The 25,604-nt window shown below is 37.2% G+C and overlaps 1 protein-coding gene across 1 annotated transcript in view; it reads left to right on the top strand.

Annotated features, from left to right (window-relative positions):
* LOC124712259 (protein FAM13A) overlaps nt 1-8,449 on the top strand; it is an 89,459-nt gene extending 81,010 nt beyond the window's left edge. The window contains exons 6-12 of the mRNA XM_047242554.1: nt 744-884; nt 1,882-2,144; nt 2,259-2,398; nt 2,503-2,630; nt 3,577-3,792; nt 5,058-5,242; nt 6,366-8,449. Of these exons, the coding sequence (XP_047098510.1) occupies nt 744-884; nt 1,882-2,144; nt 2,259-2,398; nt 2,503-2,630; nt 3,577-3,792; nt 5,058-5,242; nt 6,366-6,576 (1,284 nt within the window). The 3' untranslated portion in view covers nt 6,577-8,449. The remainder of the gene's footprint in view (nt 1-743; nt 885-1,881; nt 2,145-2,258; nt 2,399-2,502; nt 2,631-3,576; nt 3,793-5,057; nt 5,243-6,365) is intronic.
* Nucleotides 8,450-25,604: the final 17,155 nt, after the last annotated feature.

Here is a 25,604-nt window from a genome sequence, read left to right as displayed (position 1 = left end):
AATTATATACCACTGTAATAAGGAGGGTGAAAGCGTTTGATTGTTTTTCTCTTAGTTTGCCCACTATTGGTCTTCAAATATGTATTTGAGGTTCCTCAACAGGATGTATGAGACAAACGCAGAATCGCAATAGACACAGTTGGTGAAAGCAACGCCTGGACAATCCTCAGAATCACATTCTTGAATTGCAAAATTAAATGCCACTTGAATTGTATTCTTGAATTCAGCAACTTGTATGGGAGTATTATACATAGCCCCTTGCAGGAATGTTGAAGCAAAGACCGATACACTGGATCAGACAGCTGGTTATGAATAACAAAAGGCATTTTTGTTACGAAAATTTTATTTCCTAATTTCGTGTTGAAGTCACTACAGAGAGCTCTTATGGAATGTTACCCTTCTTGCATACCACATCTCGAGAAAGACTGTAGAATGTGCCGTAGAAACAAGATTGCTTTGACAGCCAGAGCTGTTACAGAAGACCAACATATTCACCAGTCTGGAGCGCATTTTGTTGAAGTAAGCTGGAAAACTGCAAGTTTCCAGATACGGCTACAATGCATTTAGGACACTGATCAAAGTGGATTTAATTATTTAGAAATGTTAAATGGGTCTCTGAAAAAATGTTTAAATATAAATTCCAGTATGAGCTGAAGGAAGCCCCACATTAGAGTTGTTGCTTGTGAATCTCCAGGTAGAATGTGCAGTTCATGTAATCCCCATTTACTGATTTATAATTGCAGGAAAACGAGGATGAGGAAAGAGGGAACTCACGGTCCCCTCATTTACATCCTGCTGGCAGCACCATACACTATAACTCATCTGAGGATGAGGCAGAGATCACCAGCTCTCATTCCTTCTTACAGCTTCATTCACCCTCTCAGGTAAGAAGAGTTCATACATTATTAAGAATTCAGTGTTAGAAAACAGTATCATTTGTAATTGCTGAAATATGGTGTAACTATTGTTACACTCTAATTTCTGATCCAGTTAACTTCACTCTCAGAATATTGTTTCTTTTTTGATTAGTATAGCACATTATCTTTGTGTGTCTCTTAACTACCAATGCCATGAGACAAGTGAGGTTTGCTCCCCAACATTAAGTTAATTGGCATCACACTTAAGCTTGGTTACTGTTTAATCAACCAATCTATTGAATCAAAATTACAGGAATTAATAGAATCAGGGGTGAAGAAATTGGTGAAAAGCAGTGACAAGTAATAATGTTGGGGGAAAATGTTGAGAAATCCGAAACTTCAGTGCAGTCAGTATGATCTGACACAAAAGTTGTCAGACAAAGATTCAAGCCCGGCTCTTGTGCTTATTGTGATCAGTCACCTTAACTATTTAGTCCATTCATTTAATTTCAGTGAATTCAATTCATCTGAAGTATATGCATGTACCAGGGTATTACGTGGTCCTCCACCAAATGTGTTGCCCAGTGATGCTGTTTCCACATATCGTGTGTGAGGACCCCTTGTGTTCAGAAGTAATGTGAGGAGACAGTGACTTAGAAATATGAGTTGCTCTCAGATATCCTAATAGGTAAAGATGAGTTATCTGAAAAAAGAGTTGTGTGTTTGGATTCCAGTCTGGCTCATGTTTTTGTACGTCTCAATGTACTTATCGGCCAAGTTGCACAACTACTTTTTTTACACTACATACAGTGCAGTTTGTTGTTTGTTAGATGATGATGCTGTTATCACAGAAGAAAGGTACTTTCGTTTTGCAGTTGTATAAAAAAACTCTCTTATTGTATTGCCAATTATTTTCCCAGTAGCAAGCTACAGATACGAAACAGTGAAAGATGCTAATTTATTTTACAATTCCTTTCACTCCAGTGTGTCTTCTGCGTGTAACTAAGCAGTTCAATTGTCGCAGGAACGTGAACGGTCACCCTCACCTGTGCCATCGGCATCGCCTCCTGTAGCTCCTCCACTAGACCTGAAGACTTTGCACCAGCAGGTTGGTGAGAGTGAACCACAACCCTCACGACGTGGTAGCGGTGGTGCAGGAAGTTTGACTATGCACCATTTGGACCCTAGTGTGCCACCATCACCACCTCATGAGCACGCAGGTCCGGGACGCTCACCGCTAATATCGCCGGAACAGAGGCTTAAAGCATTGAACAAACAAGCGCATAGGTGAGCATTTAGTTTAGTGCTGACAGAATATACCCTGCCAGATGATATAGTCTAGTCATTGTAAAATCCAGTCACTATTTTTGAAATTTGCATACAATGATTTATTACTTGCAGCTTGAAAAAGAAGGTGAAACAGTTTGAGGAGGATTTCCAAAAGGAATATGGGTACCGGCCTTCACACAGTGATAAAATGTATGATAGGGAAATGAAGAAAGTTTGCGCTGAGTTGAACAAAATACGTAAGGAAATTAAACGTAAGTGTCTGTTTCGTACTTAAAATGAGTTACAGGAAGAAATTTGCACATTACATGTTAGATAATGCAACTCACATTTCATTATTAATCTTCTCAATCTTCAGAACTAAAAGAGGATCCCACAAGTATTGACTTACTGATGGACACATCAGATACCAGGAGCTCAACTGATATGTCCCATCACCGTCACAAACCTAGGACAATGGAGGAAATGGTGCTGGAAGTGGAGAAGGTAACTGCACATTGGATTATTTTTAACTATGACTTCACAGAATGAGAGGCTGAAAACTGCAAAAATTTGTTTGGTTTTTGTTGTATTGGTACATGTTAATGCAGTGACAGAAGTAAAGTTACAAAGTGAACTGTGGAATAATTTTGTTTACATTCCTTATTCAAGTGGTAGCGGGTTATTCAAAGGAATGAACTGGGAAATTGTGCCATAATAGTTTTTTTATTTGTGTAACTTACAGCCAACAGAGATTCATCCAAAGTTGGTGTAGGAATGAGTGTCTGCCCTTTCATTTTGAATTGCTCATAAATGTGTGTGTCTATTAAAACATGGTTGTAATTCCAGTGAATATGGTTCACATGAAGAACAACCAAAAACTGCAACCCCAAATGAAAATATTTTGAAAGTGCACAATGGGACTATGGTGGATTGAAAACAGAGGGAATTGAAGTAATTGGAAAATTCACTATGTCCTCCAGATTTGACACTTTCGTGATTCCTACCTTTTGCCACATCTGAAGATATTTGTAGCTGGGAAACCTGTAGCATGTTGAGGTGGTTACGACAGCCATAAATGAATATCATTGGGGAAATGATGAAGTGAGTTGACACAGAAAAATAAGTGCTTTCTGGTCTTAAAGCCCAATCTTTCACTGCCATATTGAAAAAAAAATTTCCACCTTTACCTCATTTGAGAGTACTTTGACAGTGAAGTATTGCATCCATTGAACTAATTTGTATTTGAAGGAATGAGCTGGATATTGACACACACTTCTATTTAACTAAAAATAAAATTCACTGACATTTTTACTTAAGGTAAAACTTTTCAGTGGATGCCTTGAAGTCAGCAACATCACTAGTGAAAAACCGCATAATAATTACAGATGAACATGATGTTTCAGTAATAGTTTATATTTTGAAGTAATTTACCATAGAACCTTATTTGCAGCACTTGGCTGAAAAACGGCACCAAGCAGGCCGTCCAGACAAGGTGGACGAGCTGTCCCCAGAGCAGGCTCTGGATGAGAAATTGGCGGTACAGAAAGTGTTGCTGCATATGGAGGAGATGTTTGGGAGGCCCACTTCAAGAGGAGACCGTGATCTTGTACGCCCTCTGTATGACCGTTATCGTGCTCTCAAGAGGCTTATCATCCGTGCAGGATCAGTGAGTTTTTTGTTCATACAACTTCCTTTGTTTTGTGACTGTATTTAGTAGTTAGTTTGCTTCAGTAATGATGTCACATAGCACTTAAATGTTAGAGAAGGCTTGAAGAAGTCCCCATTGTTCTACATTCCACAGTGGGAAATATATACACCGCAACACTCTATGTAGTAGACCATTCCATCCTGACTGCTGATGCTTCGTGGCAGTTTCACATTTCCACACATTAGTCTTGCATGTCATGTTACAGAGTTATATGTTAGGAAATTAAACTGTCGTCTTATATGCACCAGAAATCAGGCAAGGCAAGTAAAAAAGTGTTTAACCATTGCAGTACCAAAGTATTTTCAATAACAGTTATTACCAGGGGGTGGCAGTACTTTATGCCCATTAAGAATATGCTTTTTAAAGAGGAACTTTTGTGGAATTTGGGTCCAGAACATTGAAAATATATGTTAGCACATGGTTAGCAATACCAACATATTTTCAGCAATGTATACTACCAAGATCAGGATAGTTTGTGTCCACTGCATAAAGAGGTACTTTTTAAAGAGATGTACAGTCATGAACCTGAAAATATTGATAAATCAGATTCATTGTGGCTTCTACTGAGACTTCTGGACTTCGTTAAAACAGTTAATCATTTTCTTTCAAATTTTTTAACTATAAACTACCTGAATAAATGACCTTTTTTTTTTCAAAAGGTGAGCACAAAGTTAACACCTTTCCCCCATCCTTACTGTCCATTGGTATTGTGAGAATTCGATATTGACACTTTCCCATCAACTCCTACTGCTCAATTTTTGTGCAGATTTAAGTAGGAAAAAATAAAAGGGAGAAAGTGTAGAGATTTCTGGTGTTCATTTAATTTACTATGCTTAGCCATTTGAGACTACTACAAAAACAATTTATGAATTATGTGCAGTGGCACTGAAGGCCTGCATTTAACACCAATAGGGATTTTATGGGGAAATGAAACAGATCATTTGGTTGATGAGTATCATGTAACAAAATTCTCATATGCTACTGGGAAACAGCTTTCTCTGTCCAATAAAATGATAAATTCTATGCACACTTGGTTTACAGCAACAAATTGTAAGTCAACATGGTAATTTTCCGCAAGTTGTAACGTCTTGAAGATTCAAAAGTTCAAAACAGAACTACACTTCTGCATTTTTGTCTACTTCCTTCTGCTTCTATTATGCCTCTTTTTTTACAATCATTAGCCCTTTACAAAATGACACCTAATGCTCATTGTTCTTCCACAGACAAAGCTGAAGGATAGTGTATCAGAGCTGGCGACAATTCATGAACATGAAGCAATGGAATTTACAAGTTCTCCACTGCCACCATCATTGACAACGACTTATGAGGCTGACACTGCTGAATCAATACGGCCAAGCTTGCCGTCAACTTCAGAAACACTTTCAACCAACCTCCATTCTCTCCCACTGTAAGTAGCATATAATTGTTTTTCAAAGGCAAACTAAGCATGTGACTGGTTTATGAGCACATTAGGACATTTTAAATTATTTGTATTACTATGTTGTAGACCTAGATCTGCAGCTTTCTGGAAACTGGAAGTTTTGTGGTTAGGCATATCTTTTCTTCTCTTTGATAAAAAATTTTGTTTGGCAGCAAGTGGGAGGTGATAATGATTATATTATCCTCTTTGGCAACATAGATAAGTCTGTCTGGAATGTGTTTAGCAAAGACATTCCATTCCAATGTGAAATGATGCAAAATTTGTGTGTCCTCACAGTGACTAGCTCTTTTTCTGTTTGTACCAGTCACCAGCCAGTCATACCATGTGAGGAGTAATGTTTAGTTCTTTTTCAGCTAATTCTCATTTTATTTAGTATTTTTATACCATGACTATATTACAGTTTTATTTAAGTGTGAAGAAAAGGCATGAACATGCATGCTCCAAACATTTTTATGAGCCATTTTATTTATTGATTAGCAATGACAACATGTACTGTGACTGCTTGACGGTCATTAAAGTCTGTTAAATTATGTCCATGGGCATTGTCCCAAGATGATGGCTTACGAGCAAAGAATTTATCCTACTAGGCATTCCACAAAGCCACTAATAAATCTGTTGAGTACCCTAAAATCAATACTATCACCTACTGAAGTGATAAGTATCCCACTCATGATTGTGAAAGAAAGTGACAGGCTAGACAGACTTCTCCAGTAAGATAAATAATTTCTTGTGGCCACTGTACACAGTAGTGTGACTTTATCATGGGTGTGGGAATAAGGTGTAATACAGATCAGGAAACCTTTGTTGAATTGTAGCTGTTTCCTTGAGAAGATATTAATTGTTGCATACCAAACCATTAGATCAGGTATGAATGTTGGAAAAGTGACCCAGAAGCTTAACATTTCGGTATCATGAAATTGTTGGTCTGAAGTTTTAAAAATCCAATATTTTCATTAAACATTCATTGCAACCAGTTTACATTGCTGAGTTGAAAAGCAGGGTTAAAGGGTCAAAAATTTTTTGTATCATTCGGCTAATTAAGTGGGTGCCTATGAAAAATGTGTTAACAGAGTTAAACAACATGTTGCAGGTCGGAGTTGCTGAACCAGCAACGAGCAGCACGTGAGGATAAGAAACGGTTGCGACGATCACTGAGGGAATTTGAGGAGGAGTTCCAGCAGCGCACTGGCAGAAAACTGCAGAAAGAGGACCGCACTGCTATTGAGAGCATATATACAGCATACAAGCACACAAAAGCCAAACTGCGACTACTTGAAGCTCTTGTTTCCAAGCATATCTAAGCAGTAGCTATGCTCCTGCGAAACGCACCTCTATTTATATGATGAACACTTCTTAACTTCATGTTTGTTTGGATATCTGGACACAAGTGTTCCTCATGTGTTTGGTGATCTCTTGGTGAACACCTTTACTGGTGAAGCAAGAACTGTGAAAAAAATTAAATTTGATGTTAATTTCTTTCTATTACTCAGATTAATATACACCAGTAGGAATCTTTGATGTTATTGGGGCAATAACTATGTGGAAGAATGCCATCCAATCCCCAATTATTCTCCAGGCTTACACTGTATTCCATGTCATTATATTAATAACAGGTACATAGTGACATTTGACTCATAAGAGGACTTCACAGGTTTGAAGTGTGACATGCAGTGTGTGACACTTATTTTGTCAATGAGTTGTTGTGCTTTTGACTTCTTTCAGTGAATATAAAAATGTGGTTGAGAAGTGAGTTATGCAGTTAGAAACATTCCCTTGCTTGATTTCTTGAAGGTTCTATTCATTCATCCTAATCAAACAGAAGTAGATGATAGTGGTATTTCAATGGCATAGACATTATTGTGGAATTGTGAAGCATCTTGGTGTATTAGTGTAGCTGTAATATGTTGCATGGGTGTAAAAGTATTTCTTTGTGTACAAGATTACTTAAATTATGGGGGATCTTGATACATGAATGCAACTTCGCTGTTCTACAATGAATGTGAGTGACTAAGGTATCTCAAATTTTTTATGTGCCAGTTATATCCACCCTTGTGGTAGACATAAGGTTCAGTAACTGAAGTTACTTTAGAACTAGGTGTAAGATACCATTCATTAGGTTCAATGTTTCAAGCATTATCAAGAAAGGTAGACCTTATGTAACCCAGAATTAAGGCAAATAATTTTGCTGCTGTGTGATTTAATGCATGTTCATCATTACTCCATACACATTTTTAGACATACAATCTTACCACTGAAGGAAGGAATAAAAGTAATTTGCAATAGGAAAAGCTTGAAAGTACTGGTTTTGAGTACTGAAATTTTATGAAGCAGAAACACAAGACCAGAACTATCAGTAATTTGAGCATTTCTATTAAGCAGGTGACATTGTTACAAAACCAAGAGACTGGGAAAACAATACACATGTAAGTTAATGTTTAAAATAATTCTTCTCTCCTATACAATACCTATATAAATTTGTCATAGCGAGACAGAGACTGACTATTGTTTTAGTATTTGCAGTACAATGTGTTTGACTAAGTGGAAAATAATGTTATGGAGAGTTGCTTTTTTGTTAATTTTATTATTGTTGGAAATATATCGCCTTATGGTCCCTTAATACAATGTTGGAAATAGTGTTTTATATGTTAATGTGATCTGTGGAATTTTCTTCTAACATTATGCTGACCTCTATTACACCTCTCATACAGTTTAACTGTCTTCTAAATACTTACTTTCTTTCATTTATAATTTGAAACATTATACTACATTTTGAAACACAGTTTTCACAATACTAAGCAGGAATTCAGTTATTATTGTTGGTTTATTGCTTATGATATTTAACACAGCAACTTTGTGTAACATCCATTTGATAAAACACGATCCTCTTGTAAACTATATTTGGATTAGTTATACATGCTGGTTTCCAGTATCAGATTGTAGAAGCTGTGGGTAAAATGCTTAAATAAGGTGGTACCAAATACGTGCGAGTTCAAGTTGTATCTCCATGTATTGTGGTTGGTTACCTTTTGTTAAAAGTGGATCTTTCAGTTGCTTTAATTAGCTTTATTTATGTATATGTGTTTTGGTATTTTTAGATTGTTGATTGTGATTGATAAATTTTTGTTTAAAAGAGCTGAAAGACTTATTTGTCAAATAAATACATATTTCAACTGATTCTTATGACAGTTGTAGCTTTTTTCCTTCCTGTACCTCACATTATCTGCTTTGTTAATTGTAATTCTTGAGTTTTGTTGTTCATGGTTATTAAGTATACATGAATTTTGTTATAATTATGTAAGAGTTTTCAAGGCTGGAGCCCTGTAAACTCAGGTTGAATTGTACCACAGTGTTATTTGGAAGCCTACTAAAGTAAGAGCAAAAGAAAATACGCATGCAAATTTGTCCAAATGCTGTTACCGAAGAGGTGCAGCAAAGCTTTGCTTCCAGAATTTGTATAATCTTGTCATCTTCCATTTGCAAATATAAGTAGCTACCAATAGCCTGGAAGACAGTGGGCAATGACTTCGATGAAAATTTCACTAGACACTTTTTTAACCAAATGAGAAGTGTACTACTGACATGATTTATTTGTTGTGATGTGTCTCATTACTACTGCAGAAATGAAAAACTGGTGACAGTAATGACCAGTACTGTACCTTCCATTCTTATCTGCAAAGCAATATCATTGCAACATATAGATTTCTCCAGTAAACAAATTACTTGCATAGATCAGTACAGGTGGTGTATGTATGTAAAAATGCTGTTTAACCAGAATGATGCAATACATTGCAGAAACTGTGGTCCCAGTAAGCAGGGGAATAATTAATATCAAATGATTAATTTATTTCCTTTACTAATATGCAGTTCATTTCTGATATGTTTAATTAAACACTAGATTTTAAAACTTTTGTTAAATATGTAGTATTGTAAGGAACTCTCTTCTTAGTGCTGTGGAATCATTGATTTACACACTTAAATGTGTTTCGCTGATGACTGAACATGGCTTTGCTTTTTCACCTGGAGCAGCAGATCAAATTTAATATTTGATATTGTGCAATTATGTATTGATTTTCTGCCTTAAATGAAAATGAAACTTTTTAGAATGATAACTCAGAAAATTCTCGACAGCATAAACTTAACTGTTGGAAAACTGTTACATTTGAACACTGATAACTTGTTTCTTGTTTGGAGGCTCATAAACAGTTGAGTTTTACTTGACCCATGAGATGTTTCGATTTATTGTTCAGAAAATTTCTAGGCAGAAACAATTACTTTTTGTGTTTTAGGATACACTGTAAAATTACGGTTTATGGTTCACATGCCATGGATATGAGCCCAAATAAGGGCAGCACAGAATACATGTACTTACATGAACACAATACAATGTAAACTGAGAGATGGTAAGTGGGATGTTGTGAGATAAACAGTAAGAAATAAGGTTGAATAAGATGCAAAGGAGCATCTTTTGTCACCTGTTCAAGGTTTTCCTTTATTTTGTGATTCTGATAGCAGTTTTAGCTCTGTAACTTTACTGGTCCCTTCCTATTTGATTGTTCTTAGGTGGTGTATCTTAATTTCTAGCCTTTTCTTCTGTGCTTTCTCACTTTCATTTTTTTCCCTTTCAGATGATGCCATGTGTATCACCTGTGCTTTTGTTATTCCAGTGTTGAGCATATATGTGGAAGTTTCTTCTCCTTATCTTCATCTGACCTTTTAAATAACTTTTTCAGTTCACTTACGCGGTCACTGTTTTCTTCCCTCCTCCCTGTCTCCCTCCCCCCTTCCCCCAACCCTTCTCACATAAATATGTCCCTCATTTTGATTACATTGATAAAGTATTTCACTCTTTGATTATGATTGTTACTTCAACATTTCAGCCTAATATGCTGCATTACTTACTATTAGTCAATAACTCTTTATTTTTCATACCTGCTGTTTATCAACTTATCCAGTATTTCTTCCCAGTTTGTTTCATTGCTTCAAATGTCAATTATGTTCTGGAGTTTAAATGATTTTCATTGTCTGGAGCCCTTACATTCATGTGCTATGCATATGACAGTAGTTAGCAACCCATCTCAGTGTGTGATGAATAAATCACAATTTGCAAGTGCTGTGAAATCCGATATCATTGCACTTTAGAAGACTTGAAATACATGAAGGGGCTCGAGCTGTTTCAACAGCAGTGCCACTTGTTCTTCCTGTTCCAGTTATGAAGGAAATGAGAGGAATAATATTTCTCAAATTTTGATGTACACTGCTGGTAATAATACATTTATGTGATTAGTACACCGTCAGTTGATTGGCTGCTCCAGGAGGAGGAATAAAAAAACATGGGAGTAAGACAGGCATAGGAACAAATATTTGTTGCTGCTGTTTGTGTGTTCTTTACACTTTTAACTAATTCAGCTGCTAATCAACAATTCAGTGCATACTCCCAACAAGAAACATTATACAAGGTATCATTTGATTTCAGAATTTGAAAGTTTGCATTCTTTGACACACAAGTAATAAGTTGGTTACTTACATATTTAAGCCTCTAACATTACTAATCCTACTTTAACATCAAAACTTCCTGATAAAGAATGTTCCTTGTACTGAACACATCATGCAGCGGCAGACTAAAACTGCCTTCAACAGACAAATCTTGAGGCAAAATGAGGTAAATAGACCTCTCGTACAAGTTGTGATGGCTGTTACTATTGTTAAGCAGCCCATTTCGTACAAGGATTTAAATCTAAGCTCTATTACATCTTTGAATCCTTAATATTCTTCACTGCTTTCCTATTTCAAGTAACCTCTGCCATTTTTGATTACAAAATACATGTCTTGTTATTTCTATTAGCCTGGCAACTACATCATGCCTGAGTGATATTGAATTGTAGTCATGCTGCCTGAAACATATTGTGTGTTCTGATGATGTTACTGATATCATTGACACGGGACTGGATGCTTAACAGTTTCTATGTAAAAAGTTTTCAGGGAATTAGCCTTCTAGACTAACAGTCTTTATGTATTTGACTCATATTTTCCGCCGTACTTCCTTTATTAAAAATACATGTATTTCATAGATCAAAATTTGGTTATATGCCTTCATTAAAGTTGTTCAGTGAATAATTTTGTGTTTTACGAAAATAGTCATTGAATATATCACATGACTGTGAGAACAGTACTGTGATGTTGCAGAAGAGTGTACTGCAGTGAAAGCTATATATGCCAGGCACCTGTGCAATGCTGAGAGGAATTGTGATACTGTTTCATTTATGAAACACAGGCATTAAAAGGTTCAATGTGCACTTGCGTAGTTAATGAATTTATTCGAACTTCATTTACATGATCAGCAAATGTCCAGTTACTGGTAACTACCAGATAAATTGAAACAACTTATACTGTGCAAAAAGCAATTGCACATTATTCATATCATCACAGTTCCAGATTCTGGAAACTGAATGAAAAGAGAGATCCTAAAGTGATATTAAATCAGTAAAGATCTTCGCAGGTCTAAGATCCTGCTGAAACCTGAGAAGAGCGAATATTTAGTTGAATTCTAGAGAACTTTTAATGTTATATTACTATAATTGTTATTAACAATCATTGACATTATTGTCGTTAGCAGCACTGCTCTTCTTGATGATGTTTATAGTGAGATTTTTGTCTGTGATAAAGTAATAAGTTAAACAGTAAAAGTTTAAAATTTATGATTTAGAGTGCCAGAAAACTGGAGCACCACAGACTTTGTTTTGATGCAACACAAAAATCTACCATGAACAACATACATGTAAATAGTTTGAATTTTACACTGAAAAGTATGCACACTTGTGCTCCTTGATGTAACAGAACTGCACTGATCTTATTACAAAGCTGTGGTATTCCAGATTGCTAAGGCTTTTATTTTAAAATCAATTTTTGAATTGGGTATGCAATATCTTTGGTGCAGATAAAATTGTTGGAACAACAAAACCAATTTATTTGGACATGGGTTAGGGAAATGAATTGTTATTTAGCAGCTATAAAAAGTAAATGGAGACAATTTCACATTAACTACTACTCTTGAAAATTTGTGATCGGTGTTTTATTTCCTACTGTGTGGTGATAGTATCTGTACTGGCAAAATGAAACAAATTATTCTTTGTTATATTATTTTTACCAGAATGATAAGTTACATTGAAAGGGAGAATGAACTCAAACATAATGTATTTACACAAATTTCCAAACGTGAATTCTAGGAAGATGTAATATATTACTAGTTGTGCTTGTTGTGTGCACCTTGGTATTGTAGCATCAAGTTTAATTTGTGGGCATTGTTGGAAATATTTTGAATACTTTTTCCTTCATTTCGGAAATAATAGTAAGTTTGTGTGCTATCTGTAGAAGCATCAAGCTATTATGAGTATAATGCGGTTTAATACTTCTGATGTGATACATGTTTATATGCATACATAATTTAGTCCATATGTGAAACTCCTGTGTCATTTCCTGGATTAACAGATCTGTAGTGCAATTAAAAGAAAACAAAATCTTATTCACAGTAGAACCTTGGTCATATATTCAGCCCCAAATATAAATACAGATGTAAAAACTCGGGAATGAGTGAAATGTTTTGTAAGTTTTTATGTTATAAACTGAATTGATTGTCTTGTGTTGAAAGCTGAGAGAAGAGAAGACAGATGACAATAGCACAGAAATGTTTTTCATGTTGTCTTGTGTGGATGTTTCTGTGCCCTTCATGTAGTAATGTCATCTCTTGTACTGTTAATTGTCTTTTTAAGAGTTCCTCTACATCTTAATAAAGCAGTACCTGATTAGAGTGACAATGCTGTCCAACATTTTTGTATACTAGTATGCAGAAATGAAGGAAGTGTTGGAGTGTTTGGTTTCTCAAGTACAAAGAATGCAGCTAGAACACAATAAGTGATTGGTATTTTTATGGCCTATATACACAGAATTGATTAAAACTTTTTTTCAGTTAACCATACAAATGCTTTAACATATTATTGTGTATTAATTACGTACACAATGATATTTGCCTGTTCCCTTGTTTGAATAATAACGAAGTTTTAATACTTCTTCTACTTTGTGCAAAACATTGTGCATTCAGATAATTATATTTGTATGAATTAACATATTGTATAACCAGTTAAACAATACATAAAATTATTGTCTCTAACAAATATATATACTATATTATTTTTATTTGTCCCTTCACTACCAGAACAATATTTTATAACAGAATATAATGTCGAGTGACGAGGGCTTCCCTTCGGGTAGAGCGCTCGCGTGGTGCAAGTCTTTCGATTTGACGCCACTTCGGCGGTTTGCACATCGATGGGGATGAAATGATGATGATTAGGACAACACAACACCCAGTCTCTGAGCGGAGAAAATCTCCAACCCAGCCGGGAATTGAACCCGGTCCCTTAGGATTGATAGTCTGTTGCGCTGACCACTCAGCTACCGGGGGCGGGCTTATAATAGAATTCAGTGCATTGACATGAAAAGAATGGATCCATAGGGGTGAACTCAGTGAAGATGCAATGACATGAAATGATATTAGTGCAAGCTGTAATGTGTTATTTTTCCTCCAGTACAGATGCTTGTTATTTCAGATTTATTTGTGGCAGTAAAATAGGTTCATCACATTGCCAGTAAGAAAAGAGAACATGTAATCATAAAAACTGGTAAGATATTAGAGGCATTCTTGCAACTACTCTTATGATACAGAATGATTCTAGCTTCAGGCCTAGCAGTCATCACTGGGAAGCAGTGAGCTTGTTGACATGAAACCATGCATTGTTACTTGTCAATGCAAAAGTTAGTTTTGTTTCATGATAATAATAATAATAAATAATAATAATAATAAGTCAGATTTTGTTAATCACATAGTCTGCAGTTCAACTTGCAAATATTGAAATGAGATAAATGATAGCATGTTTATGGGTTGCAATTGTTGAGTCGCCAAACTGACTGTTTCAAACAAATTTACAGGGCAAGAATTAAACAAATTATACTTCATTAACTCCGGAACATAAGGTTTCGTACTATGCAACTAAAATGAAAAAAAGGTTTAAATTCTATTGTTATTTAACATAAGCACAGGTTGTAGGAATGATACGACCTTCTAGTAACAAGGCTTCGAGGAGGAGGAGGAGGAGAAGAAGAAATAAAGAATATCTGTTCAATTGGTTTAACAAAAAAGATCAAAAATATCCTTCCTAGATAGTGAATATGCCTTGATAAGATTACATCTCAGAAAATCAACTTTATCTCTAATATTGAAATATCAGTTTCAGTCATGCTGGCTGCTGAAAATAAAGTATTTCACTACACATCCTAGTTCAATGGTATAAACAAAGTCTTTCATAGTATATAATGCACCATCCAACATTACTTCAGTCAGGAGCTTGAACTTTTGATGTACAAGGACATAATTACATAGTCATTGTCAAGTTTTGTTGAAACAATTCTCTCATTATAGAATAATAATAATTTTTTCTTGAAAACTGTTCAGGAGTACTATTTCAAAATCATATTCCTGTAAGAATAAGGCCCAACATGCTAGGTGTGACGGTTCTGTAATTTAACATTCTAACATCTTATTTTTTTGGTAACCACCTCTTGTTTTGTACATGGGATGGAGTAAGAGTTTTGGCTGTAAATTTTGTGTGTAATTACGTCCATATGAAGTTTATAAGTACGTATGATACATGGCTTCTTATTGAAATGTATACTATTTCAACAAGAATTATTTTAGTTCAGCCTGCTGTAGTGGGTCAAGAGTTGGAGTCTTATCACTTTGTCACTTATGCGATCCTCCTCATTCTCCACAGTGAGAGAGTTCAGTACCAATTTGTGAAGCTTTCATCTCAATAAACTTGAATGTTATACCTTGGCAGTATTTACCATATTTGCCTTTCAGTTTCATCAAATCTGCAACAATGTGTTCAGCACTGATAATAGCACTTGCCCAAGGAGAAGGCAATTTTTGCATCCTTAACCCTCAGAAATTCTATGCCATAAATGGTTTCAGTTAGTAATCCACTTACAACTAGGCCAGGCAAACTATGACCCCATTCCTTATAACTACCTCAACCTATACCAGCCCTTCTGCGTGTTGCAAGATGACTCTGACTGCTCCAATAATTTTCAGTTTTGTACTTACTAAGTAGGTACCATCGTAACCTCACTTACCTTATTAAATAGTCTTGCTGACATCACATTTATAGTAGTGCCTGTGTCAATTAAAACTGTAACTGAGTTTTTTCCCCACAATAACATTAATAGTGGCCTGAACGATATTTTTACGTGGATCGTGGCGTTTGTAACGGTCACTATTTAGCTCATGTGTAATGCCTCTGATTTTGTTATATCTTAATAGGTTCATTGAATTGTGTTTACTGCCCCCTCTCCATCCCATGACCATCAATGGAGGGTGTAATGTGATCAGTTCTAGTTTGTTCAAGGAGTCATAGTCAGACAGTCAGGAATCTTACTCACCTCACTAGCATTTACTGTTGGATTTTGTGCTTGCCAGCTCATATCAACAGCACAGTTTGGTACTGGACCACCTGGCTGGTAAGTACCTTTTATGTTTAACTGACTTTGGTTTCTAGTGTTGAATTCAATTTGTTATTATTTTTTTGATACCAATCACCTACTCCATTACTACAGAATCGAGGTTGGTACCTATTCACCCCAATATTTAGTTGTATTTAAATACTTTTCAAAAAATTTTCAAAGGCTTTCTTGCTTACCGTGGAATGGCTAAGTGTTGAACACTTCTTTGTGGACACTTTGACATGAATGCTTTCTCAAACTACTTACAGGTTTGGCAGTTTTAGTTTTCAGTCTTTCTCTTAATAAAGCCTATAGGAAAGGTATTATCTGTTGTTCTGACCAAGATCTAGGTAATGCTCCCTAAAAAGATTTTATAAACAGAACAGGATGGATATTTTTCATATCTGGTATGAAAATCTGAAACTGTGATTATTTCAAACAAAAATGTGTTCTGTCAAAATAGATAATAAAGAAGGAGCTGCCCTACACCATATGGTATATGGTTAGGTGGCAGATCACCATGATTCCAGTCATCTCTGTGCACTCTGTCGTTTGAAGCTGCACTATTGTAGTCAACACTTGACCTAACAATAGAGGGTGGTGTGTCATTTACAATTTGTTTAACAGCAGACAATTCCTGCTGCATACTGTTAATCTGAGAACTGACATTTTTATGCCAGTCAGGCAAATCTTTACTTATAGCAGTTTTGTTTTGATTTAACTCTGATATAATAGATACCTCTGAAGTACCTCTTTCACATAACATTGCAGTGACAAAGTGCTGTCTAACAAGTTGCAACTCTGAATACAATTCATTCATATGGTTGTCTGTAGCTGAAATCCATTTTGAAACGTACTAGGAAAACCTTCTCCCTACACATCAAACTGTTCCTGTAACTTAACTTCATGGTTAATAGTAAAATTATCTACCTTTTCATGTATCTTACGAATAGACTCTTTTGTACAAGTTTGTTCATCTGTTGTTATTGGTATTTTCTCAAGGATGCCCTGATACATAGTTTTCAATTACCAAGTTTTGATTCTTGGGGCATCCTGTTGCAATGACAAATCTGTTACATTTGTTGACAATTTTGTCGGATTATGTGACATTTTATATTGCTGTGATGATAAGTGATTCCCCCCCCCCCCTCCCCCCATGTTTTCTACATTGTCTCTAAACTTAAATGTATTACTGTAAATAGGTCTCAGTGAGAACTAGCTGTTTGAATAATTTCTTCCCTCGCAGCCTGTGACTGCATTTCACATGCTGAAGCATTAATATTATTGATCTCTGTATCAGTGAGTTTGCTGGCTTAGGCATGTGATTGTACTTCATTATGTGCCTCAGATTCCATTTTTACAGATTTTTGTATCTTTACTGTAACACAGAGAAGGTTGAAATTATTTGAGTAAAATAACATATTTTAGTTTAATAACAGCACACAAATAACTATGTAGAAAATGAACCTTTGAGCAAGAACATGTTAATCTGTTGAAAGAATGTAACAACACTATGCCATGTTGCATGCACATGGTGCAACTTAACTTCATATTGCAATTAATAAAAAAATGAGCTGTGAACGGATTATTCAAGCGGCAACAATTACAATTTGTTCAGGCCAGGGAAATAAGATATGTTGTCCTTACTTTATACAATGAGGAATAATGAAGGTCATTAATATTAATTTCCAAAAAAATTATTTGAGTTTCTTTTTCCGTTTTCCTTTTTATGTTGTTGTTGTGGTCTTCAGTCCTGAGACTGGTTTGATGCAGCTCTCCATGCTACTCTATCCTGTGCAAGCTTCTTCATCTCCCAGTACCTACTGCAACCTACATCCTTCTGAATCTACTTAGTGTATTCTTTCCCCCATTCCTGTCAATTGTTCCCTTATGCTGTCCCTGAAACTCTGTACAACCTCTGGTTTAGTCAGTTTATCCAGGTCCCATCTCCTTAAATTCCCACCTTTTTGCAGTTTCTTCAGTTTTAATCTACAGGTCATAACCAATAGATTGTGGTCAGAGTCCGCATCTGCCCCTGGAAATGTCTTACAATTTAAAACCTGGTTCCTAAATCTCTGTCTTACCATTATATAATCTATCTGTTACCTTTTAGTATCTCCAGGATTCTTCCATGTATGCAACCTTCTTTCATGATTCTTAAACCAAGTGTTAGCTATCTCCTTTTTATATTGTTTGAATTGCTTATAGCTAATGTTGTTTCCTTTAAATTAAATATATTTTGTTTGACTTCAGTTTGTTTTTGTCAATATTTCACAGTTTCCATTAAGTACATGAAACAGAGAAAAACAATTTGTAACATCATAACGACAATAAAATTTCATGTACAAATATTTATAAAATAGTCTTAAAAGATGTTTGACAGAATAATGCAGCCTCTTTCTTCTGGTATGGGTTTTTATTTATGATAGCAAAATGTCAAAAAAAGGATACATCACATTGCCCCTAATAAAAGAAAACATGTAATCACAAAATTGGTAAGATATTTTAGGCATTCTTGAAACTCTCTCACAATATAAAGTGACTCTAACTTCAGACCCAGCAGTCATCGTCAGAAAGCAGTGAGCTTGGTTACATGGAACCATGTTATTGTTATTGAGAAACGCAAAAGTTGGTTTTGCATGATATCAATAATCACCATTAGACTGCATTAGTGACATAGACTGTAGGTTTGCCCTACAAATACTGAAATGGAAAAAAATAGCATGCTGTGCAATTGTTGTCATCTAACTAATTACTCACAACTAATTTATGGGCCATGAATTAAACGAAACAAGCTGCAGAACACAAGGCTTTGTACTATGCTACTAAAATAAAGAAAAAAGGTTTAAATTCAATTATTATTTAACATGGAGCAAAAGTTACAGGAATGAAGGCACCTCCTAGGAGCAGGGCTTGAAGCAGGAGAAGGAGAAAGGGGTGTCTGTCCAGTCTGTTTAACAAACAAGCATTGAAAATGTCTTTCAAAGATAGTGAAGATAACAAAGATGAAGTTGATTTCCTGAGATGTACCGGTAATCTTACCTGTATTGTCAAAATGTCTATTTCAGTCAAGGTAGCTGTTTGAAATAATATGTTTTGTTACAAAGCTATCCAGAAATACTGAGCCTCCAGTATAATGAACCTGTAATGACAACTGAAAATGTGTGCCTGAACAGGGCACAAAGCAGAGTTTCCTGCTTTTCATGAGCTGTTGTCTTAACCATTAGACTGTCAGAGCAAATCTCCAGGCCTGACTCAGACTTTTGTTGTCAGTGATGATTTCCACCTATTATTTCTGAATGCTGCTACCAGAAGCTGTCCCATAGGATATGTGAGGAACAGCACCAAGGGTAAATACTGGTGACAAAGTTGGAGTGGAATCTGGTGACACGATCAGATAAACTTAATGCAATTTTGTCATATGATGACATGGTTGGAGACCGTGGCTGTTATTTGAAGACAAATGTTGATGGTGTTAGGACAGCTCTTTGTATGTATCAAAACATGTGGTGCATGGTAGAAATCTTTTCAGTGACAAATCTAAAGTGTTCAGTGTGAAAAATTGACATGTGCAACAATAAGAATGCAGTGGGAATGTATTCTCATCTGTTGGACAAATGTTATGAAAACAAACACTCCAAACCGAAATTTCACGTAAGTCACATCCAATGAAAATCTTTAACGCAACCATCTGTGTGTGGCTTGCTTATAATTATGTATTATCTATATTTTAGGACAATTAGTCTGTAGAAAATGCAGCACATGTTATAAGGAAAGCGTGTAAACAGTATGAAGATGAATCATAATGATTCAAAACCAGTAACGGTACCCTTTGAATAAAGGAACTGAAAATAAATTTGTGGCTGGTTGCTGCCCCAACACCATCAATAGATAAACTTAAGTTGAAGGTGACTGCTTGCAGAAGAAGGGAAAGTAGGTCTGTGTCCTGATCTGCCACAGATTTTTGTCATGACACATTCATAATATTTTAAATACTTTCAAACCTTCGTAGTGAAACTGATATTCTTCAGTGTCTCAAGTCTGCAACTGAGTTTATGTTCTCATTTTACGTGCTATTTTGACAGTTTTCCTAACTCTTTGACTGATTGGAGTCTAGACAACAAACATATGGAAATGAATATGATATTACAGTGCCTGTGTTATTCTGAAATATGATGCAAAGTTCCTTTGGATGTGTATGCATTGTAATTCGGAATAACACATGCACTGCAATATCGTATTTAGCTGTCGACACTGGGGAAGCGACTATCAAGCAAAATGTCTCCCCTGTATGGGAATATACATAATGGACGTACAGGTACAGGTTGTTGATGACATATGGAAGTTTGTGTCTGAGCATGAGTCATGCTCGGGCAGCCAAATGGTAAGGCTACCACTCAGAATAGGCAGGAAATAGGGGTTCGAGTCCCGGGATGGCACAAATTTTTGTTATTGTTATTCCATTATACAATTGATGGATATCCATATTCACATTTGTGAATACATATTATGTATTCTGCAAATGAAAGTCATTGTGGATCTGCCACAAACTGGAAAATGATAAAGCATCACCTCAGTCAGTCTTCAAGAGGTAGGCATTTATCCTTATACACTCTTTTTCAGCGCCCCTATTGTCTCTGGTTGGTTAGTATTTGATCTCTCTGCTTCTCTCTTGGTGTATCTATTGATATTTTCCCTATTGGTTAAGAATTCATCACTGTTTTAATCAAATGATTTTCATTCGTTCTTATGACATGATCTTTCCATTTATTTATATACTCCTTGATGTGTTCATTTATGTTTAAGTCCTACTTCTTAACTGATTATTTTACTCATTATTGTATCAGACAGTCTAAAGCAGGTGTTCTTAAAAATCTCATTTCTGCAGCTTGTTTTCTTTGTTCATTTCCACACTGCCATAAAATAGAGGTGATTTTGCAATGGCTTTATCATAAAGACTTCTTTCTTTGCCTTTTTATTTATTGTTCTGTATATTAATATAATGAGTCTTTCAATTTTTTTGGCATGTCTTCGTAATTTGTGAAGTTCATGGTATCTCTCAAGAATTCATTTACTTTCTCTGTTTTCAGACTGTTTATTATGGTTCTACTTGAACTGAGTCTTGGCCTTTAAAAGCAATGACTTTTCTTTTTTGGGTCAAGACTGTTAAAAGTTGTGGCTTGTGTTTAATTTATAAATGGCTTTTTGAAGTGTCTCCTTCCTTTCCCCATCAAAGAGTGTTGTCATTAGATAATTTCTTTGTTTAAAGTTATGGATTTAAATGCTATTTTTTTAGCCTTTGTCTCAACATATCATCAACATAAATATTAAAAACTATCAGAGACAAACTGCAGCCTTGTCATAAGCTTAAATTTGTTGTTACCACATTCTATTTTCTGGCAAATGACAATTTTGGTTTATTTTCAGTAATTGGGAAGATGTGCATTTTCTGTCTAGAACATCTGAAAATATTCTCCTGTCTACTTTCGTTGTGTTTATATTCTCACTTCCTGGTTTTTCCTATTTTTCATCTTTCACAGCACATCCTCTAATTCTGTCATTTATGCTTTTGATCATTTATTTAGATACAACATATTAACAAGTAACTTTGAAGAAGTTGTCTTGAGTAATAAAAATGAGGCAGATGCTATAGCAAAAAGTAAGGGAAGATATTTACAAGCACAGATTTTGCCTGCAAGCAAGTGATGTCATTTGCGCATACGACATAGACCTGGTGAGAACTGCCATGTAGAGTGCATTCATCCAAGACAAACTGTCCCCACCCCAGACCTTATAGTCTGTGGAGCAATAAGCTACAACTCTCATTCACCTTTGATGTTTCTGAAAGGGTTGGCAACCAGCACTTGGTACTTCCAGACTGTTGTTAGACCTGTTCTTTTGCCGTTCTTGCAACAGGAAAGTGATGTGTTGTTCCAACATGATAATGCTCGGCCAAACACTGTCCATGAAACTCAATGTGCTGTGCAAGATGTGCAGCAACTTCCCTGGTGAGCACGATCTCCAGACTTTTCTCCAGTCAAGCATATGACGGACAAGAAGTGATTCATGTGACCCGGCAACCAACAACTCTTACAGAAGTATGTGAACAGGTCAAGCAGGTATGACATAATGTATCCCAGAACAGTATCTGCCATCTGTATGAATGACTAGACACCATAGTCAGCATCTGCATTGCCGTACATGGAGGCTACATGACGTACTAATATGGGTGTCTCAGCATGGATCGATGCCTGGTACCTCAAAACTGCTTCTGTTTGTGCTATTGATCTGTAAATGTAATCATTTCATGTATTCCACATGCACTGCTGCAACAGTAAATCTTGTGTGAATTGGGAACCTCCAACAGAGTGTACCAATTTTTTTCTGGCAGTATATTATCATCTCCTGAGAGTTCACTATTGCATGAATTAGGCATTACCGTACCATGATTTTGCCAAATAACTATTCCACAGAATTTGAAATATAAATGAAAAATGCAATTATGAGCCAAAACATTATACCCACACTTGTGTTTCTCTGCCTTTGAAACATAATTCAGGAGTGATTCTGTATGGTATAGACCGAACAAGTCCCTGGTAGATTTCTGAAGGTATATGGCACCAGGCGTCTACACAGATCAAGCAGTTCACATGAGTTACAGTCTGTTAGTGTGTCAATACAGAGCTGGTGCCTGATAGTGCCCCAGATGTGATCCTGAGGTTCAGGTCAGGCAACATCGTTGATAGTGACATCAATGTGAATTGCTCCTGAAACCACTGTAGCACGTTTATGGCCTTGTGACAAGGAAAGAGGATACATTTTAGGAAGACTCTGACCTCCATGTTCTGTGATTGAGGCATGGGAATCCTACTCATAATAATCTATTTATGATTTCACCATCCTCCAACCACTTTCAACAGATGCTCAAGACAACAAAATGCAAATAATCGATCGGCTTCATTATTACAGAATGCTCAATCCAGTGCACCAGGTTATTAACATCTGCTTCTTGCCAAAGTCACTTATGTCAATGATTCCTCATTTACAGACAGTGTCATTGGTAGAATGAATCCCCATTTGTCTCTGATCTACATAAGTACTTTACTTCTCGCATCACCAGTGGTTACAAGAAACAGAACAGTAGTTTTTTTAGGGTAAGGAGGGCAGAAACAAAAGATGTTCAGAGACAGGTTGTAAATGACATTCACACTGTTACAATAGGCAGCCAGAGAGCAAATTTGACTGTACACAATTCATGCAGACAGCCTCTGATTGAAACTGGTGATATTCAAAAACTGACAGAAAAATTAGATTCATCCAGCTGTAATTCAGCCAATGCACAAAATACTTATCAATGTCGCTTTAGAATATCTGAGGAATAAGGGGTAAGCTTAATGAGTTGCTTATTTGTGTTGAAGAATAAGATTTGAGTAAACCAGTCAATATAATCTGCCTCTCTAAATACCATGTGACTGTTGGTATAGATACATTAAATATCGCAGGATTTGAGTTAGCTTCTTACTTCTGTAGAGAAAATATGGAAAATGGGGATGTTGCCACATTTGTCAGAAACCATTTTGATTTCATGTTATAACGTCAAGTTGAACAAATATATTTCTAGGATGACACAATACATGTAAGGCACAGAGCAAGTAAACAAAGTAAGATGTGTGTATACTGTAACAGTCAAATCAACACTGAGTCCAAGTCTAGCGGCCACTGGCTGGCTGGCCGCTTAGATGGCGCGGCTGCTGCATGGCTGGCAGAAAGCGCCGCATGTAGAGGACACGCATAACTGCGCGGCACCACTTTGAAAGATCGGCGAGTCATAACACTTTTTTCCCCCTTTGAATTTTTTGCACTGGTCTTGATGGAAGTGGCCTGTAGATTGCTAACGTCCATAGGTGTTGAGGTGTTGTTTGACTGGCCGTAAAGTCTCGAGGAGGAGGCTTCCCGTACGGATGGGAGTGTCCCCGATGATAACGGGTGGAGATGACAGGAGACATGGGGGTCTAATCTGCTGGGGCCCCGTGCCCCAGTCTGCCCATTGTGGCAAGTCCGGTTGTTATAACAGGAGACATGGGCGATGTGTCGGCGTCCATAGGAGAAGGAGGCGAGTAGAGTTGCTCTGACAGATGATGGTCATCTGGTTCCTGCATGGGCACGTCTCCTGGTGGCGTCAGTTCTTGTGCTGGCACCGAGATGATGGTGAGAGGTCTGCATTATGACTAATGAGAGATTCCAGGATCCCGAGTGTCAGGTAGAGCCGAAGGCGGCATTCGGAACAGGCATTGCCGGCACACGAGGCCGAAGCTGGTCTGAATGACGCACTGCAACACCCGTGTCTATTTGGGTTTCATACAGGCGTCGGCCACGGTGTCGTAAGATGTGGCCAGGACTCCATTTTGGCCACCTGCCATATCCCTGTACTCATACAAGGTCGCCAGCAGTGAACTGGCCAAGCAAAGGCACCCGCGGCCGTGAGGTGGAAGGCCACAGAAGATGAAGTAGCGTGCGGTGCTGTCAGCCATGTAGGAGCTCAGCCAGGTTGTGGTCGCCCATGGGGGTAAAACGGTAAGAAGCCAGAAATTGGAGAAGCACATAATCAGCAGCAGAAGAAGTCAGGAGTTTCCTCGTCTGAGCCTTAAATGTGCGGACCAGTTGTTCAGCCTCACCGTTTGACTGTGGATGGAACGGAGGGGCCAGGACATGCATGACGCCGTGACGGGCACTAAAATCTGCAAAATCGGAAGAGGCAAATTGCGGACCCTTATCAGTAACAAGAGTAGAGGGAAGGCCTTCCAAAGAGAAAATGCGACCTAGAGCATTGGTGGTTGCCGCGTTGGTAGGCGACGTGCAACGGACAATGAAAGGAAAGTTAGAGTAGGTGTCAATAACGAGAAGCCAATAAGTACCTAAAAAAGGTCCTGCAAAGTCAGCATGAATACGCTCCCAGAGCTTCTCAGGCGAAGGCCACAGTGACAAAGATGACTTCGGGGCAGTGGACTATGATGCACAAGAGCTGCAGGCAGTGACCAAGTGTGCGATTTCAGAGTCGATGCCGGGCCAGTACACATGACGGCCCACCAGAAATTTTGTGCAAGAGACACCCCAGTGCCCTTGGTGAAGGAAGCGCAAGACCAAAGCACGCAAAGACGCAAGTATCATAACACGCAGTGAAGCATAGTCAGTGGAAAGGAGGATAATACCATCCCTAGCCGTGAGGCGGGAACGCAAAACGTAGTAGTTCTGCAACAGATCAAAAGTCTTAGCGAACGGACAAACTGGCCAACCCTTCTGAATACAGTATAAAACCTGGGAGAGGGTAGGATCAGAACCCATAGCAGCCGCTGGCCGGTCCCCGGTGATGGGGAACCCATCCACAACCTGCTGCTCGGCAATATCCAGGTGGAAACACAAAAGTTCGTCCCTATCAAATGCCAGATCAGGACCTATGGGAAGGCGAGACAGTGCATCAGCATTCGCATGTTGAGCTGTCGGCCAGAAATGAATCTCATAACTGAAACAAGACAAGTAAAGAGCCCAAAGCTGGAGGCGGTGTGCAGCCTTGTCGGGAAGCGACGTTGATGGATGAAACAAGGAAACAAGTGGTTTGTGGTCCGTAACAAGATGAAATTTGGATCCATAGAGAAAAACACCAAACTTATGAAGAGCATAAGTAATGAAACTTCCTGGCAGATTAAAACTGTGTGCCCGACCGAGACTCAAGTTCGAGTCTCGGTCGGGCACACAGTTTTAATCTGCCAGGAAGTTTCAT

Source organism: Schistocerca piceifrons, chromosome 8 (assembly GCF_021461385.2).
Source record: "Schistocerca piceifrons isolate TAMUIC-IGC-003096 chromosome 8, iqSchPice1.1, whole genome shotgun sequence".
NCBI lineage: Eukaryota > Metazoa > Arthropoda > Insecta > Orthoptera > Acrididae > Schistocerca > Schistocerca piceifrons.
Note: the sequence above shows the minus strand (reverse complement) of the source record. Positions and strands in the feature narration are given on the sequence as shown.